The 26,961-nt window shown below is 43.4% G+C and overlaps 1 protein-coding gene across 2 annotated transcripts in view; it reads right to left on the bottom strand.

Annotated features, from left to right (window-relative positions):
• SCYL2 (SCY1 like pseudokinase 2) overlaps positions 1-26,961 on the bottom strand; it is a 349,357-nt gene that overhangs the window by 294,507 nt on the left and 27,889 nt on the right. For both annotated transcript variants that reach the window (XM_069229600.1, XM_069229599.1), the window contains 4 exons: positions 25,316-25,520; positions 21,625-21,782; positions 20,079-20,223; positions 5,944-6,093 (listed from right to left, as the gene is read on the bottom strand). In XM_069229600.1, coding sequence (XP_069085701.1) covers positions 5,944-6,093; positions 20,079-20,223; positions 21,625-21,782; positions 25,316-25,492 — 630 coding nt within the window. In that variant the 5' untranslated portion in view covers positions 25,493-25,520. The remainder of the gene's footprint in view (positions 1-5,943; positions 6,094-20,078; positions 20,224-21,624; positions 21,783-25,315; positions 25,521-26,961) is intronic.

Here is a 26,961-nt window from a genome sequence, read left to right as displayed (position 1 = left end):
TGTGCCCTGTCGTAGCGAGCCAGTAGGGCTTGCGAGTTTGCGATCCGCCATTGATTGGCTGCCTGAGCTGCCACTTGTTTGCCCACTGCATCAAACTTCCTAGTCTCTGTCAGGCAGTGGTGCGTCTCCTGATGATTGAGAGTTTGCCCTCTTTCTTGCTGCTCCCACAACCACCGAATCTGGTGTCAGTTGCTGTGTATAAACACAGGGTCCGTTGGGGGAGGTTTGTATTTTTTCTCCACCCTAGGCGTGATAGCCCTTCCTTTCACTGGTTCCTGGAAGACCTGTTTTGCGTGCTTGAGCATGCCTGGGAGCATTGGCAGACTTTGATAGGAAGTGTGGGTGGATGCCAAGGTATTGAATAGGAAATCATCCTCAATTGACTCCGAATGCATTGCTACATTGTGGAACGTAGCTGCCCTTGATAGTACCTGCGTGTATGCAGTACTGTCCTCTGGAGGTGACGGCCTTGTTGGGTAACAATCTGGACTGTTGTCGGATACCGGGGCATCATATAAGTCCCATGCATCCGGATCATCCTGCGTCATCCCTGTATGTGTCGGTGACTGCATTGGCGGTGTTGTTACCGGGGACAGCTGTGGTGGATGTAGTGGAGAAGGCTGTGGCAAAAACCTTGGTGGTGGTGTTTTATCTCTTGCCACCTTTGCCTTCGGCTGCATTTCTGACTCATGAAATGCCAGCTTTCTTTTGATTTTAATTGGAGGAAGAGTTTGTATTTTTCCAGTCTCTTTCTGGATATGCAGCCTCCTTTGGGTATGGTTCCCCCATACCTATTTCCTGCTCAAATCTATGTTCATGCATTTGGCCGGAAAGTCCTTGCTCTTCCGTGTAAGAGCCTAATTTCGGCTCCGAGGCTGCTTTTTTTGGTAGCGAAGGTTTCAAAACAGTCTTTTTCGGTTCCGAGGTAACTTTTTTCACCTTGGGCGAGTCGAACTCTAGGTGCCGAGATCGTTCGGAGCCTGAATCTCGACCGGAGTCAGATGTCTTCGGCAGTTGTTTGGCCTTTTTCGGTGCCGATGTTTGGTCACCGTCTTTTCGATGGGTTAAGCCATGGCCTGCTGTCGGTGGCATCCCCTTGGCCTTTACGATCTTGGAGTGAGGCTTGGACGGGGCAGTTTTACTCACAGTTTTCTGCGTTGTCGCAGGTCGCTCACTTTCGGAGTCATCTGAGTCCATTCCCTAGATGGAGATTCTTTCCTCCTCTTCGACGTCGAGCTGTTCTCTTGGTGTCGACGCCATTTGTAGTCTTATGGCTCTTCGATCGCGTAGGGTGTTTTTTGATCGAAATGCCCGACAGGCCTCACAAGTATCCTCCCTGTGTTCCGGTGATAGACACAGATTACAGACCAAGTGTTGGTCTGTATAAGGATACTTCGCGTTGCACTTCGGACAGAAGAGGAAGGGGGTCCGGTCCATTAGTTTCGATGATGGACGTGGTCGGGCCGACCAGGCCCGCTAAAGAGCGGAAGCCCCAAAGGGCTGCCGGAGCGCTTCTACTATAGGTGTCGATAAGCTAACACTAAAACGGTACCGAGCGCGAACAATACCGCCGAATTTTCGACATTTAGCTAACTTTCCCGATTCGAAATACGGAGCGAAGAGGAACACGTCCGAACCCGATGGCGGAAAGAAAACAATCTAAGATGGAGTCGACGCCCATGCGCAATGGAGCCGAAAGGGAGGAGTCCCTCGGTCTCATGACTCGAAAAGACTTCGTCGAAGAAAAACAAATTGTAACACTCCGAGCCCAACACTAGATGGCAGGATAATGCACAGCATGTGTATCTGCAGCTACACATGCCATTGAACATATATATATATATATATCTCATCTCTTCCACTGTGGCACATGCGCCAGTGGGGGATGTGCATTCTGTCAATAATACTCAACACCCAAAGTACTGCCACTGCAAAGCAGCAATTCACCCATTTATTTCAGTGCCACACAACACGTTTTGGCTTGTAAACAAGACTTTGTCAAGTAAGCGCTCTAATTCCCAACAAAACATTGAATACCCAATAATGAACATAGAAAAAATATTACATGAACTCTTGCTGCACCTGGTGTTTTCAGCTATAAGGGAAACTACATGGAAATTAATTACAATTCTCAATCAGTCTGAACTGTATATACCAGTGTATTTTGTCATAAAAGAATACATTATTCTTATATAAAGTAAAAACATTATACGTGACAACGACTATATTTGCCTTAAGTCCCACCTCGCACTGGGAAGTACGCATGGAATCACAACATCTCCTTACTCAAAAACGTAATCAAGAAAAACTTATTACTGCCAAATATCCAGGACTGCCATGGGTACCTGCTTCTCCTACAGCTTTATTAATCTATTTAAGGGCTGGTGGGAGGAGAAGGTACCATGGACAAAGCAGGACGCCCATTCACAGGTAGTTCTAATGTTTGTTTGGGAGATAGTGCACTTACTTGACAAAGGCTTGTTGCTGTAGGGTGTTCCGTATTAAAGAACTGCTCTCCACCTAAAACTAACCAGAGAACTATGCTTCTTTTTGGCATCATTTTTGTAGCACGCTAAGCCTGAAAGTGTACTGTCTTGACTTACATTAGGTGCATCTTTGTGTTTGGACAAAGCTATACCTCCCAGAAGAGCTCTAACTAAAATGAAATGTCAGGGTTTGCTATTATTCATTCCGTTGACTTGGATGGCATTTTACCAATCTAAATCTGTAATACTGAGCCTGGAATACTGAAAGGCTCATGGTTTTTTTTCATCTCAGAAAGGACAACATTAGCTAATGCTATGCTTAAAGAGCTTGCTATAAACATGGCAAAAGGTTATGTCACTTTCTAATTCCGAGGGGATCTCACTGTGCTTATCCTATCCTTTGAAAAAGTATTTGTTAGAAAAACAGACATTTGAGGAAAGCAGCTTCAAAGTGTTGGTGATGGTGTAGGGTGTTCCATATTAAGTAACTGAAAGTGGCATGGCCATGACGGTGACCAAGATGGCAGCATGGCAGTCAATCAATCAGTCATAGCATATGTAAAGCGCAGAACTATTACCTCTGAGGATATTTGGGCACTGAGTGTGCTGTGTCTCTGTCAAAAAGCCATGTCTTGAGTCTTCTTCTGAAGTCCACCAGGGAAAGAGCTGCTGGGAGGTGGAGGGGCAGTCTGTTCCAGGACTTGGCTGCTGCCCATGGTTGATGTAGGATGGTCCTACGTTGTGGAGAGCCTTGTATGCGAGTGAGAGGATTTTGAATTGCCATCTCTTCTGGAGCCAGTGAAGGTTCCTGAGGTGCAGGGTGATGCTTGGGGGGGGTTGAAGAGGAGTCTGACTGTAGTGTTCCGTAGAGTCAGGAGCCTTTTAAGTAGCTGGGAGGACACTCTGGCGTAGACAGCTTTGACATAGTTGAGGCGGTTGGTGACCAGGGCGTGCAAGCAGGACGGCAATAAAGCTCTGGCTCATCGGGCCCTTCATTAGCCGGAAATGGGCTTAAAATTGCATCTGCGGCCACCGCTACACAAGCCTAAATCCCACAAAAGGGGTCATGTAATGTGGTGGATTGGGGGAGCCGGTCCGCATGCACAGAGCGGATTTCAGACAGACGGGTGGCCGCTCAGTGCTCACCTGGAAGTCCCAGCAGTGAGAGGGGCCCTGGGTGAGCCTGAGTTCTGAGACTGCAGGGCCTTGCTAAGCTTTTGGCACTACTCCACACAAAGAGTTGCTGTCCTGAGGAGCAGAGGCGGGTGCAGAGGTCCTCAGCAGGGCCCGGATTCAACTGCCAGCGTGGGCTGGTATGCACCCCTGTCCAACTGCGAGCGTGGCACCCATATGGCAGAGTAAGAATGGAGACTGCACCTGACCCCCGCTACTGTTTCTGAATGTCTGGCTTACTCCTACACTGCACCTCATCCTGGCTACTGGTCAGGCACACAAGGAGCATTCCAGCTGAACGGGCGAAGGGCTCGATCTCCTCTAGGGGCCCACACCACGGGTCTATAGGCCGAACCACCATATGCTTGGGGGAGTGGGGTGACAGGCACCCCCCTCAAACCCTCATCGCTGTGTACCGCAGGGGAGATAGGATAAGTGGTGGGGCCCCAGACGCTTCCCTAAGGTCCACGTTTTTTGCGACCGGCCTGTGGTGTATCGCCTGATCCGGTGCCCTAACCAGTTTCCCAGTCACCAACCGGATTGAATATGTGCCTGCGAGCTCCCCTGAGAACTGTTTTATCGGTTGTGTCTGCTGGGGCACAATCTGCCTTCTATGTGGTGCTATCCAAAAAACAAGAGACAAAGGTGAGATATCAAGACCAGGCCACGCTGTTTATCCTTGCAAATTCAATACTCTAGGACTCGCTTGTCCACATACATGGCACAAGGCCCTTTCACGATGGTGTGGAGTAACCTAAAACAGCAGAAGCTCCCATTCAAGTGTCATAAAACAGCTGGGCATTAAGACAGCCAGGCAGAGATGGGGGATGGCGCTACCGATAACATGGACCCGGAACACTTGACCGGGATGGCAGCCATTATGGCAGAGCTGCATGTGGACTTTCACTCCATAGAGACCTGCTTTAAGTCACTCACCAGTAGGTTTGATTGCATGGGGGAGTGCCTGGATTGACAAAATGTCAGGCTAGACAGAACGGAGGAGTGTTTATGAGCCCTGGAGGACTGTGCAGCAATGACTAAGGAATAGCTGGAAAGAGTTGAAAAACACTTCAAGGCTGTGGTGGCTAAGAATGAGGACTTAGAGGCAAGATCCCGCCCGGAATCCACTGCCCTGGGCCGACCAGACCAGTTTGAAGAACAACTACTGACTGAACTGTTGATTGCTAAAGTTTCACAACTATCTTCGTCGGGAAAAGGCCCACCACTCTCTTGTTACTCTTCAACCCGTGCCTTGGACTGTCCCTCCATTGCTCAAACAGCTCCTTATTCAGCCACTTGCTCAGCAGAACTTTACATATGCCCAGCTGTTGTTTTACCTCCATTGTCCCTCCATTTAATGTCGAATTCCTAAGCTACCATTATTATGCTTCAATCTCAAATGGGGCCTGATCGCTGTAGTGTTGCTTACATCACATGGTGTATACCCACTGAGAACCTGCTGGGGTTTGTGTGTTGTTTGGTGCTGCTTATGGTATTCTCTGGTAAAGATGTAGCTAGTGTGGGAGGGGGGAGTTGGGGTTTGCTATGGGGTTTGTTTATGTTCGCTATGTTTGATTAACAGAGTGGAGCCTCTATTATCTTCATGCACGTACATACCCACATACCCACTATTAGATGACAACATCATGAATTTGATCTGACCACACTGCTAAAATCACCTTCTTGTTGTTGGAATGTAAGAGGACTTAACAACCCCCACAAAGTCAAGCAAGTGCTTCCCTACCTAAATCGACAAGACATGAAAATTCCATTTCTTCAGGAGACACACCTACCCCCTGGCAACTCCCCTACATTTCCATCCACCTAGCGCCCCAATAGATTTTTTCTAGTTACAATACTTATTCTCATGAAGGCCACATACATACATACACACACACACACACACACACACATGATACAGAAAAGTCTCCCCTTGCACCACAATGATAGCTTTATAGATGAGGGCAGGAGGTAGGTCATAGTGGTGGGAACCATGACTGGACATTGCTTCACAGAGAGAGTGTGTGTGTGTGTGTTTTATTTTATTTTGTTTAAGTAATAGCTGACAACCGGTGAACGGACTTCACAACACATCTCTTAAATATTAAATATGCCCCATCATTAATTATTTTAATCTGGAGGTTTCAAACCATAATCACAAAATGTCATCATGTGTGCCATTTCATTTCCAGCCATATCTTCAAGGTATTTAACACATTTCTAAAATATGTTCCAGGAGAATATTGGTTAATTTTAGGTTGCACAAGGAAACAAAAATAAATACCTCTTGATCAGAAGGATTTATAGTTGGGATACAGAAATCGAATCCCATTATCTTCCATGCTCCGCTCTTATTCAAAATAATGTTTTCAGGACAAATGTTAGCATGAACCATTTTCACACTGCTGTGCAAAAAAGCCAAACCTTCTGAAACCTGTAAAAGTTGAAGATATTTTCAAATTCAAACAACTTAAAAACATTTAGTCATGAGTATCAAATACAATCTTTTAAGGAAATTACTGCCCATAATGGACCACCTCCCCTGCTGCAATTGGTGTGTAATCACATTCTCAGAAGATGCTGCATTTTAAAGAATTTGTGCTACTTTCATAAGTAAACATTCTGTTATCTATGTTTGTTCTTATGTATCTAAGAAAATGAAAGCGGGGTACTACATTAATTTCATTACTGATCGTGTCCACAGTGAAATTATGACTGACTGCTGGTATTCATGAAAATCAATTTTTTAAAAACTTACATTTCAGGCAACTTGTAGCAATAATCTTTTGAAACATTTCGCAATAAATATCACAACCATTTTTTTCATATGTGCCTAGAGCTCTAGAGGAAACTAAAAAGTTAAATTACTATAAGCAGTTCAGGCCAACCACTTGTATTTTTATACAGCACTTTAATTGTTATTTGTTCGATGATCGGGCATAAATGAACAATAAGTCACAGCAACACATGAAATGCTTAGAAAATGGCAAAAGGTACAATGTATACAGAGTGATAACATACAGTGTTATAGCAGTAGGTAAATTCTTCACAATTACATGGGTACAATCGGATCTCGAAGTGGGTCCACCAAAGCACCCAGATCTATGGATTCTTCTGGGCAACATCTTGCCTGCTACAAAGGTTTTTCAAGCACAGCACACCTATCTATTCTCTGGAGCCACTTTCAAAAGTGCAGAACTGAGACAGACTTCCAGTGTCTATCAAGGTTATTCTTGGCTAGAAGAAAACCCAGTCCAACAAGTGTATAGGCACCACATGGGATAATTCCCACCAATGCCAATTTGTGGGCTAAGCCAATAGGGAGATGAAGGACTGACTATAGTCTGCATCTCCCATACCTACAAGCCTCATGGATGTCTCCATTGCAAGTCTGGCATCTGAAGCACTGCAGGGAGGAGAGGTTATTCACTTTCCAAAGGCATTCAGGCATGAAATGTAAAAAAAAAAAACGATTCTACCTGAACGTATCAAAGATCCTTAGTTCCCCAGATGCATTTTTCTTGCCTCTCGCCAGTCACTGTCATTCAAGGGGCCAAAGATAATCTTCACTTCCAGTAACCTATCAAGGACATGAAATTCCTGGGTTCTGTTTGCCTGCAAGGGTTTCCCCTATCCAGTGGGCTTATTGTCAGTCATGCTTCTAATGGGCGGGAAAGTCTGCTAGTTCTTTTTGATGCCCTTTTATTATATACCTCAGTTGACAACAAGTGAAGAAATGGGACTTGTGTGTATCAAATTATTGGGACAGGTCTAGAAACAACTCCATTTGGTTATGGTCGCAAATATCCCTCACCCCAGATATTCCTATGGAATTCTGCTGTGAGAATCAGTTTGGTTAGTCAACTTGAGTTAACCACAACGCATACCAGAGCAGTTTCCCAATCATCAAACAATTTAAGCCAGTGCACTGCACTGGAGAGCCATATTTCAGCATTCAATAGCCAAACGGACAATTTAGGATAGGGCAGAAGGCTTAGGGGCACAGTAGAGGATAGAAAGAAGGACTGATTGCATCATCTCAGCCAACTCCACCCTAGTGACACTGTCCTTTTTGCCCGTAAAACCAACTAATGCACACTGGGCACAGGTTATTGAGCCACCCAATAATATATTTGCACATCAGCTATGATGTGTCATACTAGGATTAGACATATTTATCATATGCGATACAGGGAGTCCTATGCACTCACCCAAAAGTTCTAGAGTGTTCATGTAAATCTGGAAGAAGATCTGGATGTTCAAAGGGATAATACTGTAAATCACGAAGCAGCTTCAGATGAGAGACCATGTTAAATAGAACCCCTAGCCACAACAGCAACAGGGTGGAAGTTTAAGTAGATAGCTGTGGGTAGACATCAGGACAGATGCCAGCTCTATTTCATTGGAAGTTATTAGTAACATGTATCCTGAACACTTAAATCTGTCAAGGGCTATTGTCAATTGAGTTTGCCAATTCACTGCTAGCTCCTCTTGTAAGGGGTAGATTATTGCTTGTTCCAGTCATCCAACATCCCCACGATTGCTCCAGTCTCCTTAAGAATCTCCATTATCTTCTGATCGGTTTCCCTCAAGAACCTGACACAAAAGCAAATCAAAGCAAACAGAGGTATGAGGTCATCTCTCCTTTGCCCCAAGGAAGTCTCTGTATCAGTCCATTCATTCTGATCCAAGTGCCAGTGTATCGATGACTAACGCAACTACTAACTGGGATAGAGGACAACTTTGGCATACAAAGTATTCAATGGCACAAGTCGGAGACAGCACCCCATTAACATGCACACAGGTTTGTGTAGAGGAGTTTCCTATGTGATTTAATCCTCGGACCCAAATATGCTCGCTCAAGGACTTGATAAAGTTAGTCCGAACTCAGGAGTCAAACACCTTTTCAAATGTAATGAATAGGATCAGCAAGGGCCTGGATAAAATGTCTGCATGTGCCATGGTCAATTGCAAGCTTCCACATACGATGTATAATCACCCTCAACGGCATGAAGCCATTTTTGTTGGGGTGCATTACTTTGACTGAGTGAACAGTCAGGGTTTTTGCCAAAATTTTATTTTAGTTCAGCATTCATGAGCAAGACTGGATAATAAGAACCACATGTAGGAGGCTGGCCTGGCTTGTAGTGGGTAACAAATGTACTTACACCTTGTGCCAGGTCCAGTTATCCCTTATTAGTGTAGAAGAGGTGTTTCTAGCAGCTTAGGCTGATAGAAAGTAGCTATGGCAAAGCAGCTTAGGCTGAACTAGGAGACATGCAAAGCTCCTACTATACCACGTATATCATATGCACAATATCATAAGAAAACACAAACCACAAATAGGTAAGTAAGAGTCAGAAAAGTAATGCAAACGGTGTAGAATTACAATAGGTAAGCATAGGTCTAGGGGCAACACAAACCATATACTCCAAAAGTAGAATGCAAATCATGATTGGACCCCAGACCTATGGGAGCTTGTAGAGGGTCGCTGGGACTGTAAGAAAACTGTCAGGGTGCCTAAGATACCCCACCCCAAGACCCTGAAAAGTAGGAGTAAAGTGCACCTACTACCCCAAAAGAGCACAATAGTCGTGATAGGGGGATTCTGCAAGAACAACAAACACCAGCAGTGCACTGACAATGGATTTCTGGACCTGAGGACCTGCAAGGCAACGGACCAAGTCCAATAGTCGCGACAGTGTCCAGGGGGGGCAGGAGCCCAGGAAACCCCGGATGAAGGTGCAAGGAAGCTGCCTCGGGTTGGAAGAAGCTTGGAGTTCTGCAAGAAAGAAGAGGACTAGGAACTTCTTGGATGACAGATGTCCCACGTCGCGATGAAGCTTGCAGAGGTGTTCCCACGCAGAAATACCGCAAACAAGCCTTTCTAGCTGCAAGGGTCGCGGTAGAGGTTTTTGGGTGCTGCTGAGGACCAGGATGTCGCCTTTTGGAGGACGAGACAGAGGGGGCGCTCAGCAACTCAGAGAGCCCTCACAGAAGCAGGCAGCACCCACAGAAGTACCCCAACAGGCACTTAGAAGAATAGTGAACCGAAGTCCACGCAAAGTTACAAAAGGGGGTCCCACGACGTCGGAGGCCAGCTCAGAGGGTTGTGCACTGCAGGACGGAGTGCTGGGGACCCAGGCTAGGCTGTGCACGAAGGAAATCCTGGAAGAGTGCAAAGGAGCCGGAGCAGCTACAAATCACGCGGTACACAGCTTTGCAGTCTAGCGTGGGGAGGCCAGGACTTACCTCCACCAAACTTGGACTGAAGAGTCACTGGACTGTGGGAGTCACTTGGACAGAGTTGCTGTGTTCCAGGGACCACGCTCGTCAGGATGAGAGGGGACCCAGAGGACCAGTGATGCAGTCTTTTGGTGCCTGCGTTAGCAGGGGGAAGATTCAGTCGACCCACTGGAGATTTCTTCAGAGCTTCTGGTGCAGGGTGAAGGAAGGCTACCCCCAGAGCATGCACCACCTGGAAACAATTGAGAAAGCCGGCAGGATTAGGTGCTACAATGTTGCTGGCAGTCGTCTTGCTACTTTGTTGCGGTTTTGCAGGCGTCCTGGAGCAGTCAGCGGTCGATCCTTGGTAGAAGGTGAAGAGGGAGATGCAGAGGAACTCTGGTGAGCTCTTGCATTCGTTATCTGAAGAATTTCCCAAAGCAGAGACCCTAAATAGCCAGAAAAGGAGGTTTGGCTACCAAGGAAGGAGGATTGGCTACCAAGAGCGGTAAGAGCCTATCAGAAGGAGCCTCTGACGTCACCTGCTGGCACTGGCCACTCAGAGCAGTCCAGTGTGCCCCCAACACCTCTGTTTCCAAGATGGCAGAGGTCTGGGACACACAGGAGGAGCTCTGGGCACCTCCCCTGGGAGGTACTGGTCAGGGGAGTAATCACTCCCCTTTCCTTTGTCCAGTTTCACGTCAGAGCAGGGCTGGGGGATCCCTGAACCGGTGTAGACTGGCTTATGCAGAGATGTGCACCATCTGTGCCCATCAAAGCATTTCCAGAGGCTGGGGGAGGCTACTCCTCCCCAGCCCTTCACACCTATTTCCAAAGGGAGAGGGTGTAACACCCTCTCTCAGAGGAAATCCTTTGTTCTGCCTTCCTGGGCCAGGGCTGCCTGGACCCCAGGAGGGCAGAAACCTGCCTGAGGGGTTGGCAGAAGCTGCAGTGGAGACCCCTGAAAGGCAGTTTTGGCAGTACCCGGGTTCTGTGCTAGAGACCCGGGGGATCATGGAATTGTTACCTCAATACCAGAATGGTATTGGGGTGACAATTCCATGATCTTAGACATGTTACATGGCCATGTTGGGAGTTACCATTGTGACGCTATACATAGGTAGTGACCTATGTATAGTGCACGTGTGTAATGGTGTCCCAGCACTCACAAAGTCCGGGGAATTTGCCCTGAACGATATGGGGGCACCTTGGCTAGTGCCAGGGTGCCCACACACTAAGTAACTTTGCACCCAACCTTCACCAGGTGAAGCTTAGACATATAGGTGACTTATAAGTTACTTATGTGCAGTGGTAAATGGCTGTGAAATAACGTGGACGTTATTTCACGCAGGCTGCAGTGGCAGGTCTGTGTAAGAATTGTCAGAGCTCCCTATGGGTGGCAAAAGAAATGCTGCAGCCCATAGGAATCTCCTGGAACCCCAATGCCCTGGGTACCTTAGTACCATATACAAGAGAATTATATGGGTGTACCAGTTTGCCAATGTGAATTGGTAAATTTAGTCACTATTCTGCAGTGACAAATTTGGAAAGCAGAGAGAGCATAACCACTGAGGTTCTGGTTAGCAGAGCCTCAGTGAGACAGTCACCACACAGGGAACACATACAGGCCACATACTATGAGCACTGGGGCCCTGCCTGGCAGGGTCCCAGTGACACAAGGACTAAAACAACATACATACAGTGAAATATGGGGGTAACATGCCAGGCAAGATGGTACTTTCCTACACAACCCCCCCACCCCCCAAACGAAGGACAATAAGACTAGCCATGACCTGATGAGTCTTCATTGTCTAAGTGGACATATCTGGAGAGTCCTTCTGCATTGGAGTGGGTACTCCCAGGTCTATGTTCCACTGTATAGTCCATTCCCTGTAGAGATATGGACCACCTCAACAATTTAGGGTTTTCACCTTTCATTTGTTTTAGCCAAAGTAGAGGTTTGTGGTCTGTCTGAACAATACAGTGAGTGCCAAACAGGTATGGCCTCAACTTTTTCAGTGCCAAGACCACAGCAAAGGCCTCCCTCTCTATGGCAGACCAACACTTTTCTCTAGGGGTCAACCTTCTGCTGATAAAATCAACTGGTTGATCCTGGCCCTCAGAATTCAGTTGTGATAAGACTGCTCCTACTCCTACCCCTAATTCAGATGCATCAGTTTGAACAATGAATTTCTTGGAGTAACATGGGCTTTTTAGGACAGGTGCAGAGCACATGGCCTGTTTGAGCTCCTCAAAACCTTTCTGACAGCTAGCTGTTCATAACACCTTTTTAGGGATTTTCTTACTTGTGAGATCATTAAGAGGGGCTGCTATGGAGCCATAGTTTTTAGTGAATCTCCTGTAATACCCTGTGAGGCCTAAAACGACTCTCACCTGGGCCTGAGTTGTAGGGGGAACCCAATCCATGATTGTATGGATTTTACCCTGTATTGGTGCAATCTGTTCCCCACCTACCAGGTGGCCCAGATAAACCACTTTTCCCTGCCCTATCTGGCACTTTGAGGCCTTGATAGTGAGGCATGCCTTTTGCAGGGCCTCCAAAACTTTCCAAAGGTGGACCAGGTGCTCATCCCAGGTTGAGCTAAAGACAGCAATATCATCAAGATATGCTGCACTGAAAGCCTCCACCCCTTGCAGGACTGTGTTCACCAACCTCTGAAAAGTGTCAGGTGCATTTTTCAAACCAAAGGGCATCACTGTAAATTGGTAGTGCCCTCCTATAGTTGAAAATGCAGTCTTTGGTTTAGCATCTTCTGCCAATTTGATCTGCCAATACCTTGCAGTCAAATCAAAAGTGCTAAGATATCAATTGTGTGTTCACACCAGGATGTTGTGCCTGGCACAATTGAAAAGAGGTCAGAAAATTGTCCTAGGAGATTGATGCAATTGTCTTTCTGTTCTGCAGTCAGACAATCTTCTAAAACTACTCCCTCCACTAAGGCATCTGCTTCAGTGGTGGAAAAGAGATCAGGGAGAAGGTCACTCTCTTCTTCCTGTCCCTCATCTGTTCCCATGAGCAGTGCGAGATCAGCCCTGTCATACTAGGGTTTCAGGCGGTTGACATGAATCTCCCTAAGGGGACTCCTGGCAGTGCCCAGGTTTACAAAATAGGTAACCTCACCCTTTTTTTCAACAACTAGATGGGGTCCACTCCATTTGTCCTGGAGTGCTCTTGGGGCCACAGGCTCCAATACCCACACCTTCTGTCCTGGTTGGTACTGGATTAGAACAGTATTCTGGTCATGCCATTGCTTTTGCAGCTCCTGGCTGGCCTGAAGGTTTTTACTGGCCTTTTTCATGTACTCAGCCATTCTGGATCTTAGGCCAAGTACATAATCCGCTATGTCCTGTTTAGGAGCTTTTAAAGGTTGTTCCCAACCCTCCTTCACAAGAGTGAGTGGACCTCTTACAGGGTGTCCAAAGAGGAGTTCAAAGGGGTTGAAGCCCACTCCTTTCTGGGGTACCTCCCTGTAAGCAAAAAAGAGGCAAGGTAACAGGACATCTCCTCTCCTCCAGAGTTTTTCAGGGAGTCCCATTATCATACCTTTGAGAGTTTTATTAAACCTCTCTACCAGTCCATTAGTCTGTGGATGGTAAGGAGTGGTGAACTTGTAGGTAACACCACACTCCTTCTACACTGCTTTCAAGTATGCAGACATGAAGTTGCTACCCCTGTCTGATATTACCTCTTTAGGAAAACCCACCCTGGAAAAGATTCCCAGGAGGGCCTTTGCCACTGCAGGAGCTGTAGTGGTCCTTAGAGGAAGTGCTTCAGGATATCTTGTGGCATGGTCCACAACCACCAAGATAAACCTATTGCCTGAAGCAGTAGGAGGGTCAAGGGGGCCAACTATGTCAACCCCTACCCTTTCAAAGGGCACCCCAACCACTGGAAGTGGAATTAGAGGGGCCTTTGGAGTGCCACCAGTCTTGCCACTGGCTTGGCAGGTCACATAAGACTTGCAAAAATCGTTGGTGTGCTCTGACATCCTAGGCCAGTGAAACAAGGGGACAAGTCTTTCCCATGTTTTGATCTGGCCCAAATGCCCAGCCAAAGGAATGTCATGTGCGAGAGTTAGGAGGAATTCTCTGTACTGCAGGGGAATGACCAATCTCCTGACTGCTCCAGGTTTTGGGTCCCTTGCCTCTGTGTATAAGAGGTTGTCCTCCCAGTAAACTCTATGGCTGTCACTGACATACCCATTTTGCTGTTTGACAGCTTGCTGTCTGAGACCCTCTAATGTGGGACAGGTTTGCTGCGCCACACTCAGCTCTTCCCTGGCAGGCCCCCCTCCACCCAAAAGCTCAGCAGTGTCTGCTGCCAGCTCATCTGATGAAGGTTCTGCACAGGAAGGAAATTCCTCTTCCTCAGAAGGGGAATCATCTGTAGAGGGAGTGACAGTGGGTAGGGATTTAACCTTGCTACCCCTAGCTTTAGGGAGCACTTGGTCCATTGTTCCAGGATCCAAGTTACCCTGCTTTTTGGCCTGAGCCCTGGTTAAAGCAAAAATATGCCCAGGAATGCCCAGCATTGCTGCATGAGCCTCCAACTCCACTTCTGCCCAAGCTGATGTCTCTATAACATTCCCCAGTAGACAGTCTACAGGTAAATCTAAGGCAACCACAACTTTCTTTGGACCAGTAATCCCCCCCCCCCCAGTTGAGATTCACAACAGCCATGGGGTGGCTAAGATTGTTGTATTGAGCGTCTGTCACTTGGTACTGCTGACCAAGTAGGTGTTGTTCCTACACAACCCCCCCACCTACAATGCTACAATGTAAACACCCTATTAATCTCACTCTGTAAGTGAAATGTTTTGCTTGTCTCCTTACATAGCCACATTAATTCCAATCTGCCATGCTAATTTTTCAGTAACATCGCCAGCAAGGTCCCAGACTTCTCACCTTTGGTATGCATCTTATTATAGTAGGTGTTTGGTTTTAAATAAGCTACTTCACCATTTTAGCACATTTTCATTTTTTTCTAGTCTGTTCTACCCCAAGACTTGTATTTTTGTGCACTATCAACTTCCAGTTTTCTCAGGTCTGTCTCTAGCGTGACAGTTAACCATGGTATCTCTGATGGCTTTAGACATCTTTATATATCACCCCCAACCCCTGACTAGCTTCAAAGTTTCCAACTATATACCATTGTTGCTTACCAAGACCTTGTTTTCTCTAAAGTAATCTTCAATCACGTCCCTTTAAACTCCCCTGAAGGCCATGCAAGGCCGATGCTTGTAAGCGACATGAAGGGGTTGGTGTGGTTACTCTGACCTACCTGAGTGTTAACAGTAAAGGCTTATGGCTTCAATAAGGTTTTGCATAAATATTTAGAAGTATGTGCAAGAGTTAGTGATTCATTTCTCAACAATTTGGGTGTGAAGTTTATATAATAGGAGGGCTGCGCCGTCCAACATACGTTAAGTCCCAGTTCTCTAGCTTTTCTCTAATGACTACCAAACTAGTTGCACTAGCGGTATGCCAACAAAGGTGGGTAGGATCTATCTTTGGCTATATCAGAAACAAAATTAAAGCTACCCCTAGATCACAGCAGTTGGCTCTATGTCTGTGAGCATAAGGATAACTTTATGGAAGAGCTCCAATGGTAATAAATTTGGTGTGTATATGCAATAGAACCATACCCCAGTCCCGTCTAACATACCCTCCCACATGCAAAGTCTGAGTTCATTTCACTTTTGAAATGGAAATCCATGTTTTACCCATACAAGTGTACCACATGCTTATGGGGAGTACCCTGTTGCAATTATGTCACTTTTCCACCTATTTTTCAGTTTCCCTATTTCTACATGTGCTATGCATGTTTCCTCATGAAAGGCAATCTGGGTGCTTTTCCTAACCGGGTATGAAATAACTTTGTGGCGCTTTGCTGGGTCAGCCAGGCCATGTACTGAAGTGTTACCAAGTTATAAATTAATACCGTTTTCAATTAGCCATAGTAAGGTTGAAACAGTGCTTGACATTCCCAGTCATCCACCAACCTACCATCATTGTATTGTTGCATCCAATGCAATGGCATCCATATATCGACCTGTGGCATTTGCCATGTCTTAATAAGACCACCTTTGTGTTCCACCCCTCCCCCTCGGGCCAATGTCAACATTAACTGCGACCGCATGTTGACTTCCAAATTATATTAATGACTCATAACACAACAAATGTTGTTTCTCAGGTTACATGAAAGGACCATTCCCTCACACTTTCCGCAGGTGCAACTGTATACACATAAGCTGGGTACTTCTCTCTGAAATGCAGAGGGCCACACTATTTAACAGGGGGGCAGGAATAATGCCAGGACAAGTGGTGGAAGATTATCTTAATTTTTAAAGCATAGTTCTATCACATAAATTACATTATTAATAGCTATAATTCAGCTAAGCATGGTAGTTTGCTTTTACATTACACAGTCCAATGTCATGGGGGCGACGGCAGGCCCAGTCTGCAATTTCTACGATGCTCCTACACACACTGTCTCTGCATGCCACCTGTTCTGCCTTCATTGGGTCCAAAGAAGGGCATCCCTATGTCCTGGACCATCTGTCAGTTCTTCACATACTTTGTCTTTTTTGTTTGCCGTTATTGTTGGTACACCTTGCCTGGAATTTTATACCTTTAGCCAATCCTACCAATTTATGCCTCTGTTAAGTTTTCAAGCAACAGCAACGTGTAACAAATCTGCTCTTCACGTAGTTTCATTGTAACATAAAGAAATAGCCATCTTTGTTCTGACACTACTGCAGTGAAGTCTAGAAACAGAAAAGCACTGGCATTAGCAACTTGAAAAGTGTTATGTGAGAGGGTGTTTTGCAGAATAATTTAACGGTCTCTGTAGTGTAGAAGCTTGGCAATTATTAGAAATGGGGGCACTTCCGGCAGCAGTGGTGGGATTGGTGTCCTATGAGCCCTCATGACTGCAAAGAATTTCGTGAGACCTAGAGGTGTAGCCAATGTAAAAAAAACAGTTTTATAAAAGTTTCTTGGCACTTCGCATGTTCCTGGAGGTCAGCAATGCATACATTGATCTCCCTTCTACAACTCAAGCTCAGAATTTCAGTAACTTAGACATGTCTTTGCAGACAAAAATGTCCCTCCCAGCCTCACCAGCTTGCTCTGACAATTTTCTTTTATCGGCCTTCATCAGCCCCACACCTATAGCTACCACAAATATCTTGGATTCCTATATGGCTTTCAGTATACCATCCAGGAGGTCCTTTTGGTCCAGGAAGGCTTCCCTGCCACCATCTGCTGTACACCCTAGGGTTTGACTATTGTAAGGCTACAGGTATTTTAAAGTTATAGTGACATTTTACTCTGAGACCGGAGTCTCTGTGGTCAATATTGTTTGGAGTAGAATTCAGTATATGGGCTTTGATACTTGTTTCAGCACTAATAAACCACGCAAGGCGTGTAAGGTAGGACCAGAGGAACCTAAGCAATATCATGAACCAGCATCCCCCAGATATCTGGTATAAAACTTGTTGGGTATCCCAAACATGCAAATATTCCTGCTACACTCGCAGAAAAGGAAAAAAAACACCAATGACATTACGTGCTGCCAAACAAACTGCTAGGTGGGTGAGAAGGTTACCCTGGATAGACGGAAGTGGTAACATCACAAGCTGGATGGTCTACAAATGGAAAAAGTAACCACAGCAACAAAACAGAAATGGGGACAGTGAGAATGGTTGGGCACGATCCCTTAATCATTTGTTATTTGAATTCAGAGAACTTACTTGTCCCAAAAACTCAAGGATATTGCAAATTATATCGCCAGAGGTATCACAATTACTATGAACAAGTCAGAGGTTACTCTGGGTGTTCAGGTACTGAGCGAAAATCAGCGTGTTTACACAGGGATAACATTCATTTTTCATTACAGTATGCTATTGTTGGGAGGAGGTGTTGGAAGTTTATAGAAATTGATGACAAACTGAATTCTGAATTTTGCACATTATGATGTGCCTGCCTGTAAGTGGGTTATTTTGATTTGAATATCTAAATAACTTAATACTACTTGATTCTAAAAAAGTAATAATTTTATATTCCTCATGGAGATAGACTCTGCAATCAAAATCTGTGGTTCTCTACAGAAATAATCCAGAAGTATTGAGAAACCATTTTAGAGCAAGACCATAGCTAGTAGCTTACTTGCTATGCTCCCAACGTTGAGCAGCCCAGATTAGAAAGGCTTTGTACCCCATTGTAGTACTTCCTTCAAACTTCAGAGCTTTTTCTGTGTGTTAACAGGAGCCATGCTGAAAAATTCAATGGGTTTGTTTGCGCCACTTGATAGAGAAAAGTCTCTCTTACCTATGGGCCATAAATGTGGCACAGCACACTATCCATCAAAATCAATGGTCTGACAACTGTAGGGTGAGGACAATCATCGTGCACCTGCTGGCCGAAACCATACACCAACAGCTTTACAGAGATGAGGCTGTTGGTGCAAGTACATCGGACTGCCCACTCTATTTATGTATTTTCAGGCTGCCAGAAAAAGTCTACAGGTCATGAATAATCTCCCACGCGCTGGAAAAAACTTCCAGGTTGTCAGGGTTATCAGTATTTTGTTTTTCACAGGCAAAGTCCTACTCTGGGAGTCTGTTTTTGGAAAACAAAAAGGTCTACTGAACAGCTGCATCAACATGTAAGCTGCTTAGAAAACTTTAAGTGCCTTCTGAGAAACCGCTATAGCAGTGTCTTCTCTAATGGTACAGAGTTTAAGGAGGGCTATGAGAGATCTATGAAGATGGTTGGAGGTGGTCTGCCACCCTGGTCAAAGGTAAGTGACCTCTGCCACACAGACAAAGGGCCATATGCTAACCTTGAAATCAGGCTCCATGACTCCATCCATCAGAAGTTTGGTTTCTTTGTGACAGTTAATAATGCAGCAGCCTGCAGTGGAACTGGCAATGTTGTTTCCCTTGGAGCCCATAAAGCTCCCTTATTTGGGCTGCAAGTTAGTGCTAGTGACTTGAGTGGGGGGCATGGTAGCTAACGGGAAGAGGAGATGGTGGTCCACCCTTGTGATTTTCAGCAATGTCTACATCTGCTTTCAATACCTTGTGAGAAAGAGCTCCCCTCCTGTACCTGACCACATTAATCGAATAGAATTGACCTCAACAGAGCTCTGAAAGAACAGTCTTATCCAGGGCAGGCACGAGGAGCATTATAAATGTGTGGGAGATTGATGTCCTAAGTTTGGAGTTCCACTACAGCTATAATGTGCATCAGATTACCAGCACCTCAGGGAACTCTCTGGTGTGGTGGCTCAAGATAAATACGTGGATATGGTCATAGTGGACAGAACAGATGGCTGTCACTGGTTGAAGACTGTTTCCTTGTCTTTCTGCAGGTGAAGTTTGGCTTGGCACTGTTGTGGCTGACAGGTCAGAATTGTAAAACTGTTGAGTAACTTTTTGTTGAAGGTTCTTTAGAGGTGGGGCAGCATTGCTCTTTTGTTACCATCACCCCTCTAAAAGAAAGCAGACCCAAAAAGCCCAAGAAAAAACATGCTGTCTTCATCCTGTGCTCAACTGTTGCCAAAGGTTCCATGAATCACAATAGTGATACTGCTGATACCTTTGAACTTGAGCCTAAACGTGGACAGATGATTCTCACAGCAGTGATAAAAGACCGTGAGAAGCCCTCACAAATAATTTAAAATTAAATGACCTTCATGAAGGGCATAATGCACACAAATGCTGATGTTGTACAGTTGCATTGTCATATTTCTTCTGAGTCTCAAATATATAATTACAAAATAAAGTGAAACTTTCATAAGATGCTGCAATGACCTCTCGGTCAACAATACTTGATGCCCCTATATTTAGCGTTGGAGGAGATTAAAAAATATGGTGCATCATTTCCTAGAAGCAGAGGTACTTAATTAGACTTCTGATTTAAATGTAAAGGTATGAAAATGTGTTGGGACATTTTTGGGGTGTTAGGTGACCTGAGGACCTAATGTGACTCCAGTTAGGAGGAAGACAGGCTGGGATGCTACCTTTTCTATGTGCAGTTGTTCTGAGGAAACCAATTAATCCACAAATTAATTTTCAAGTATTCACTTACAAACGTATATATGTTTACATGATAAAACAATACACATGCATTTTTGAGCTTCAGGTGACAAGATATTAAACTCCTTACCTGAAACAGTCCATACTTTGTTTCCACATCATAAAGTTTATGCTCCTGAATAGATGAAGGAACTGGAGATGGGAGATTGTCCCAGCTCCCAAGAACATTAGCTAAACTTGCAAAAACAGGCTCTGTACAAAATGCAAGACAATCCCTATGAGAAAAATAAAAATTATTATAGAATACAAAAATAAATGTTTCAAAATTGCTAAAACATTTGCTCACTTTTGCAGCTTTAAGTGTGTTCCTGGTAGCATCGCCAATGAGTCCAAGTGTAATCCTAATTCCATATTCACAATATCCTTATCCCTTTCAGCGTTTTTGCTTACATATAGCCATAAGCAATACTATGAAAAAGTGTATGTATCATATTTCTTATCAACTACTGTATTTGAGCCAAGTTTTCCTGATTCAAATTTTACACTGTATAGCCACCACAAAAAAACTATTTTATCATTAAATGTGTATTTTTAACACATTTTTATGAGTATAACTCTTACATCCTTCTCTGCTTATCTGTGTCTTAAAACAGCCTGGACCTTGTCAAGTTCTGGTAATATTTCAGTTCTCTTTTACTTATCTGTCTGCTTAAATGTCATAATATCTAACAGCCTAATCCCCCCTTGCCATCAGACTTTCTCATCAATGTTCTCTACTTTGTAACCAGAAAAAAAACTATTTCTCACGGCAAACTGGGATATAAAGCATCTCCTTACATGTACTGAAATGAGCTCTGCTCCCTGAACTACCACAGGATGATACTATTTTTCCTGTGAAATTGGAACTCCCTTACAATGCTCCACTGAATAACTGGGGAAGATCAAGTGCACAATAAATAATGACGGACTAATCACAGCTGCTAAGTTTTTGGCAATTTTTACCTTTATACTATTTTGTACAGCACACACTGTAAATGTAACTTACGGCACAGCAGCAAAGAGCTGGGGCAATATGGTGCCGATTTTCAGACTTAAAATAATGCTAGTCACCTAAACTAATGGGTCTAGAGGTCACAACACTGGGAGCATGAAGACAAGACCCAGACACTGGTGTAGGAAGGAATACAGGCTTCAAAACGGAGAGACGTGGGCTCACATAGCAAGTAGGGAGTCCAGAATATATTGACAGACAAGGGAGGTAACTCGTAATTTATGCTAAAGTGTATCCTCCATATGCCAGAAAGTAATTCAATATTCTGCCGACCAAACAGTCCTCTATAGTGTAGCGTACTACCCTTTTAACAATATGCACTGATGCATCATCAGAAGTATTAAGGACTATATGAAGTTCACAACTTAGTGGCATTTCCAACCAAGGGCAACTAAGGGCAGAGTTTTCTGCTGAATGATAGTGTGTTAAGTTCTGGACATGTGCCCTAAGCAATAAGTAACACTATATTATTTAATGAGTGTGCCTCTGCAAAGATGCTGTTTGTGCAAGTGTATCTGAAAAATAGTGAAAACAGGCAATTGTGAAATAGGGGAAAACGAAAAAATAAATGTAAAAAAAATAAATAAGAAAATAGAAGAAATATATTTAATCTTTTAAATATTACCTGGATTCTTCTAATGGATGCTGTACAGTAAGGAGCCGTGGGTGCCGAAGCCTTGTTAGCTGCTGAACTCCTCGTTTTAAAGAATCAACAATCTGATCCTTTTCAAATTTCTGGTACTTTTCAATCACTTTTTTGTCAAATACGAAGACTGCAACTTCCTTACAAATGAAATATAGAATACCATTGACTTAATCTATCTTTATTTATATAGCTGCTACAAGGACATTAGCTAAAACTGGTTCACAAAAAAATTATTTTATTTTTAAGTCTGTACATGTGAAGGCACACAGGTGTAATCTTGGTAAGACGCCATAACCTCCAAGTTATTTTTTTACCACACTCTTTAAATGAAACTAACTTCTGAAAAACATGAAATGTCAAAGGATAATATAGTGCCATCAAACTGATGAGAGAGACAGCCAGAGCTATACAAAACATGCTCAGAAAGTAGAACAACCTGGTTGGTCTGATAGGGTGAGGTCTCCAATAAAGACCTTAATGCTTTTCTTTCTTTCCATGATCTCAATATTATCATCCTCTTGCTAATTATCTTCATCCTACAGGTGAAAACCCAAGAAACCCTGCTTGCCCCCAACAACCTCTCCATCCATCCATCCATCAGCATACTGATAACATGCAACCAGTACCTCTGACTGACAACAGCCAATGATATCCAACAGCTAAGCATTTGCCTTGCTTGGACCCATACCTGGAGAAAGCACTCCTCCTATGGTTCTTCAGTTCAGTGTTTCACAAATGGCACACATTACTCAATCAGACATGGAAATCAAAGAGATATTTCCATTCAGAAAAGCTACTAAAAACAGTATTCTGATGCCCTGTTATTATTCAAATATAGGAGGTGCCCGCATGTTCGAGTTTGGACTTTTAAAACAGATGATGTGGAATACATTAAGCCATTAGGTTTCTCAAAAAACCCAGCTCACTTTTAATGACTGCATGACAATTTGAGAAAGATACCACTACAATCAAACTCAAATTGTATCAACATGAAGGAAAATACAGCCCTTATGATGCAATAAATGCATATTAACTCTCTGGTATCAGATGAGCTTCCTTTGCAAAATCAAGCTACATCCAAACCTATGTTCAACCAATCAAGCACTGGACTCATCCCACAGTAGTGTGTGATGGTACCACTCATCAACTGATTTCCATGTAGCTGTACAACTGTACAACTGATTTGAGGCCATAAGTGTTGATTTGATTACATGAAAAATTGAAATGCCAAAAGATGCCTGATATAATCAGAATACTGATTGAGTCCTATCACAGAAAGAGCTGGGTGGATCCCCCCAATTACATTCTGGCCTCACTTTATTAGGGGCGATGTAACATTTGGCCCATTGGAGCTGTAGACACCAACTATGCTGATATGTTATTTAGAGACTAATAATAAGGCAATTAAAGGAACAGTGTTAAGTGGATCAGGTCTTTTAAGAATAATAGACGTTCAATGGCTATTTTGATCTTTTCTTTTCACCACCTCCAGTACACAATTGGGGTCCTTCTGTTGCCAATGTTTTAACATTGCATGCAAACATCAACAAAAGTCAACAATGACTGGCAGATAATCGATCAATGCTTAAAAGAAATGAGGCATGAGGAACATAATCGGGAAGTCTATGAATAAAAAAATAATTAATGCAGAGAGTTTCAATTACAGACGGGAAGCATCAGTACTACCAATGCCTGCTGACATCATAATAATTGGTATAAATAAAAAAAGGGGGCCCTTCAACTAGCCATACATTAATCACATTAAGTCCTGAGACAACATATGGACTTTTATCTAGCACTGTCATGTTTGATTTTTACTCCGTTACAACTACTTATCAAAATTATTACACTACAAATTACACCCCCCACTTTTAGATATGTCAATCAATTACTATCACCTCTGTGAAATTAATTTGGTGACCAAGCGCAATACATTCAACAAAAACATAAATTAAAAGGAGTTGTCAGTTCCAGAGTTTTGAAAATGAATTAAAAAAAGAGAACTAGAGGATACATCCGGCCTAGCTGGGAGATGGCCACTCTCCTCCAAAGCTTTGACAAACAGCAGGATAGAAGCCACAGACGTTTTAAGCGTAGCACGATCTGGGACACCAGTATGGACACGAGGTAATCTGAAACCAGCTCCACTTCCACCCCCGCACACTCAACCATCCACCTTCTCTTCACTATTGAGGGCAGCCAACATGACAAGTAACCTTGCTACTGAAGATGGCACAAATCAGGGAACACTCTTTGATAGAGCAGCTGAGACACAGTGCCAACCCTACAGACCTTTGGGCAACTGGAGTTCTATGTTTAACCTCCTGATCCCTGGGTGGCAACAATAAGATGCAGCAGGAACAAGGAGGTGGCCTGTGACAGCAAGATCCCACAATGGAACTTGGTTAGTCTGTGCTCTTTGTAACTGAAAGTGAAGAAGATAGAACCAGCCTTTTAATGCTCCATAGGCTGCGTAGGGTGAACTGTATCAACACTGATTTACTACAGAGAAAGAGAGCCCTACTGGTAATGAAAAAGAGTTACATAACTTGGTGATACGTACCTCAGTAAGTAATCTACTCAAGTCAAATGTCATAAGAGAGAAAGACACTTCTGTTTACTCAAGAGAAGTCTCCTAGTTGCCTCCTGAACAGTATCAAAAAGAGTAAGGGTAAACGTATTATGTGTTGTTGCCTATTCACAAATCTGACCTAGGTACTCTACTTATGACTACACACCTAATTTATCTGACTCAACCCTTCTTTGAGTATAATGTTGAGGATTTTTAAGCTGGGTGATCAATGTGTTGGGTACTGACTTCCTTAACTTTGGCATTTCCATTGTATTACGTGCCTTTTCTATTTCTCCTCTGTCCCTCTCCATTTTCTTATGGAGATCAAGGATAACATGAGGATTTCTTACATCTGATATATTCCAGATAACTGATGATGTAAAGTTAGCATCTGAGACCTGTTTGTTTCAGCAGATATTTTCTTCTGATCAACTCCGAATAAAACAAATAAGTTCAGACATTTTAAAACCTACTTTTAAAATCTAAGTGGCAATTAAAGCCTCCAGGACAGGGCCCAAACTGGAAGATATACAAAATGGAAAACAAATGTTTGTCTTAGATGTTGCAAGAACTTCTGTATTTGTGTCTTTACATAATTTAATACACACAGTGAACGACGATTTTTGGTCTAACTACAATCATAAACTTCAATTTCTGATCACTGTTAAGAACTACAAGGGAGCTCACAGATTAAATCTCTAATTAGGTGCATCAATGGGAGAGGAAGAGGGAATCTTTAGAAGATGAGAAATAAAGGTAAACAAGATTTATGTTTGAAAGAGTTCTATGAGACCGAATGGTTAGTTTGTTGGCTGTGAGAATACTCAAACTGTAATTGTTCCTGCTAGCCAAATGTGACCACCAGGGAGCCACCTAAGGCAATGCAGCACTGCTCTCACTTAAGTGATGCATCAGTCATATACATCTCAGAATTTGCAGGAGTACAGGGGCTCACAGAATGTATTAAGCAGCTGGCCATGCAATTCTCAACTAAAAGTACGTAGCAAATAGTTCTGGCAACTTAACATTAATTTAATTAGTTTACGTCATAATATACAGAAATTTTGAATAAATAATGTAATCTATTAACAAACCTACCTGTTTTGTTGATTTTTTAATGCCGTGATAGATCTTCCAGGCAAGTCCATTGCCACCACTAGCAACATGTCGACCTACATCGAACTCCCTTGTAACAGGATTTCCCATCACAGCACTGGTGACATCGGCAGTTACTTTTGTAACTGTACTTTTCAATTTATTCAACATAGACTCCATGGTACCAATGTCATGAAATTGAGGTTACCTAAAGAAAGAGGGAACATGTGTTTTGAATTATTTTGCAGTTCACTATATCTAGCTATAGATAGCTTTTGCTGTAGTCAATTATTTAAGAAGGTACAGAAGAGAGAGAAAGAGCCCGGGGTTAGCCCCTTTCAACCGCTGCCTTTCACATGGTTTGCCATTGCTTGCATTGACTTTCCATTACGGTCATGACATTTCATGGATTGGTATGTTGTACCATTTAGCCAATCATTAGGTTTTGATGAAGAGAATCAAGTAGTCTTTTGCTGAAATATAGCATTTTTGGTTAAGAAGTTCATGGTGTTTCAAAACCTTAGCTTGAAATAAAGGTCAATACTATTCACTTATTATTCCTAACCATTCATTTGTTTTACTCTGGTGTCCTTACATGTTGCTGGATTTGCAGCTTTGCTAACAAAGCAAAAATGCACGTAGAGTTTCTTAAAGATGCAACAAAAATAGTGTATCTGTTCAAAATGATCTACTATGTCATATTTCACTGCATGTGCCTTTAAAGTGCACTGCTAAAATACAAACCTCTGAATCTCTTTCACACCACTCTTATTTAAGGCGAATGCAGTCTACTTATCTAAGAGTTATTTTTTTAATTATCATTATTATTATGAATAATAAGGATTCTATTAACAAACTATTCATTTCTTTGTGCATGTGACTGATTTTTTATATTTCATGCTGTTAGTTGTAAAAAAGCATAAACAATACACTACACCATTCATCTTTAAGCAAAAATGGAATCTTTATTGCTATACCTATTAATAGTATGCATTGGTGTTTTTCCACAACAATGCTATAAATCAGTGGTTCCCAACCTTTTGACTTCTGTGTACCCCCCATTTTATCATTACTGGATCCCGGGGACCCCCAATGAATCATTATTGGAATCTGGGTACCCCCCCACTAAGCCATTACTGAAAGCTGGAGACCTATTCTGTTAATATTATTTAATTTTCCAAGCAGTCGCAAGCCCCCTGAGGAGGCTTCCCGGACTAGATGTTGGGAACCACTGCTATATATAGCACCACCAATAGACCCATCATCAAACATACACAGCCACCAATGCCATCACCAATATGAAGCCACCTCCTGCAATTGAACTACCACCAATATCACACCGCCAAATTCAATACCACCAGCATCACCACCACTACTACTACTACTACTTGCACCACTACCAAGCTTAAGCAAAGTAAACAATTATGGCTTTAATGTGCTAATAGATGGAAATACATTTCGCCGCTGTTACAATAAAGACAGATAAATATACTTAGTGAATGCATGCTTTTGTATGACTTTGCATATTCTAGGTAACACAATCTGGTTTTCTGTGGCATGGAGTGCAACACAATTAATTCAATACAATAAACAAATAGGATCAATAGAGCAACAATTTTGAAACTATGTTTAGCAAACAATCTAATAAG

This window comes from Pleurodeles waltl, chromosome 4_1 (genome assembly GCF_031143425.1).
Source record: "Pleurodeles waltl isolate 20211129_DDA chromosome 4_1, aPleWal1.hap1.20221129, whole genome shotgun sequence".
NCBI lineage: Eukaryota > Metazoa > Chordata > Amphibia > Caudata > Salamandridae > Pleurodeles > Pleurodeles waltl.
Note: the sequence above shows the minus strand (reverse complement) of the source record. Positions and strands in the feature narration are given on the sequence as shown.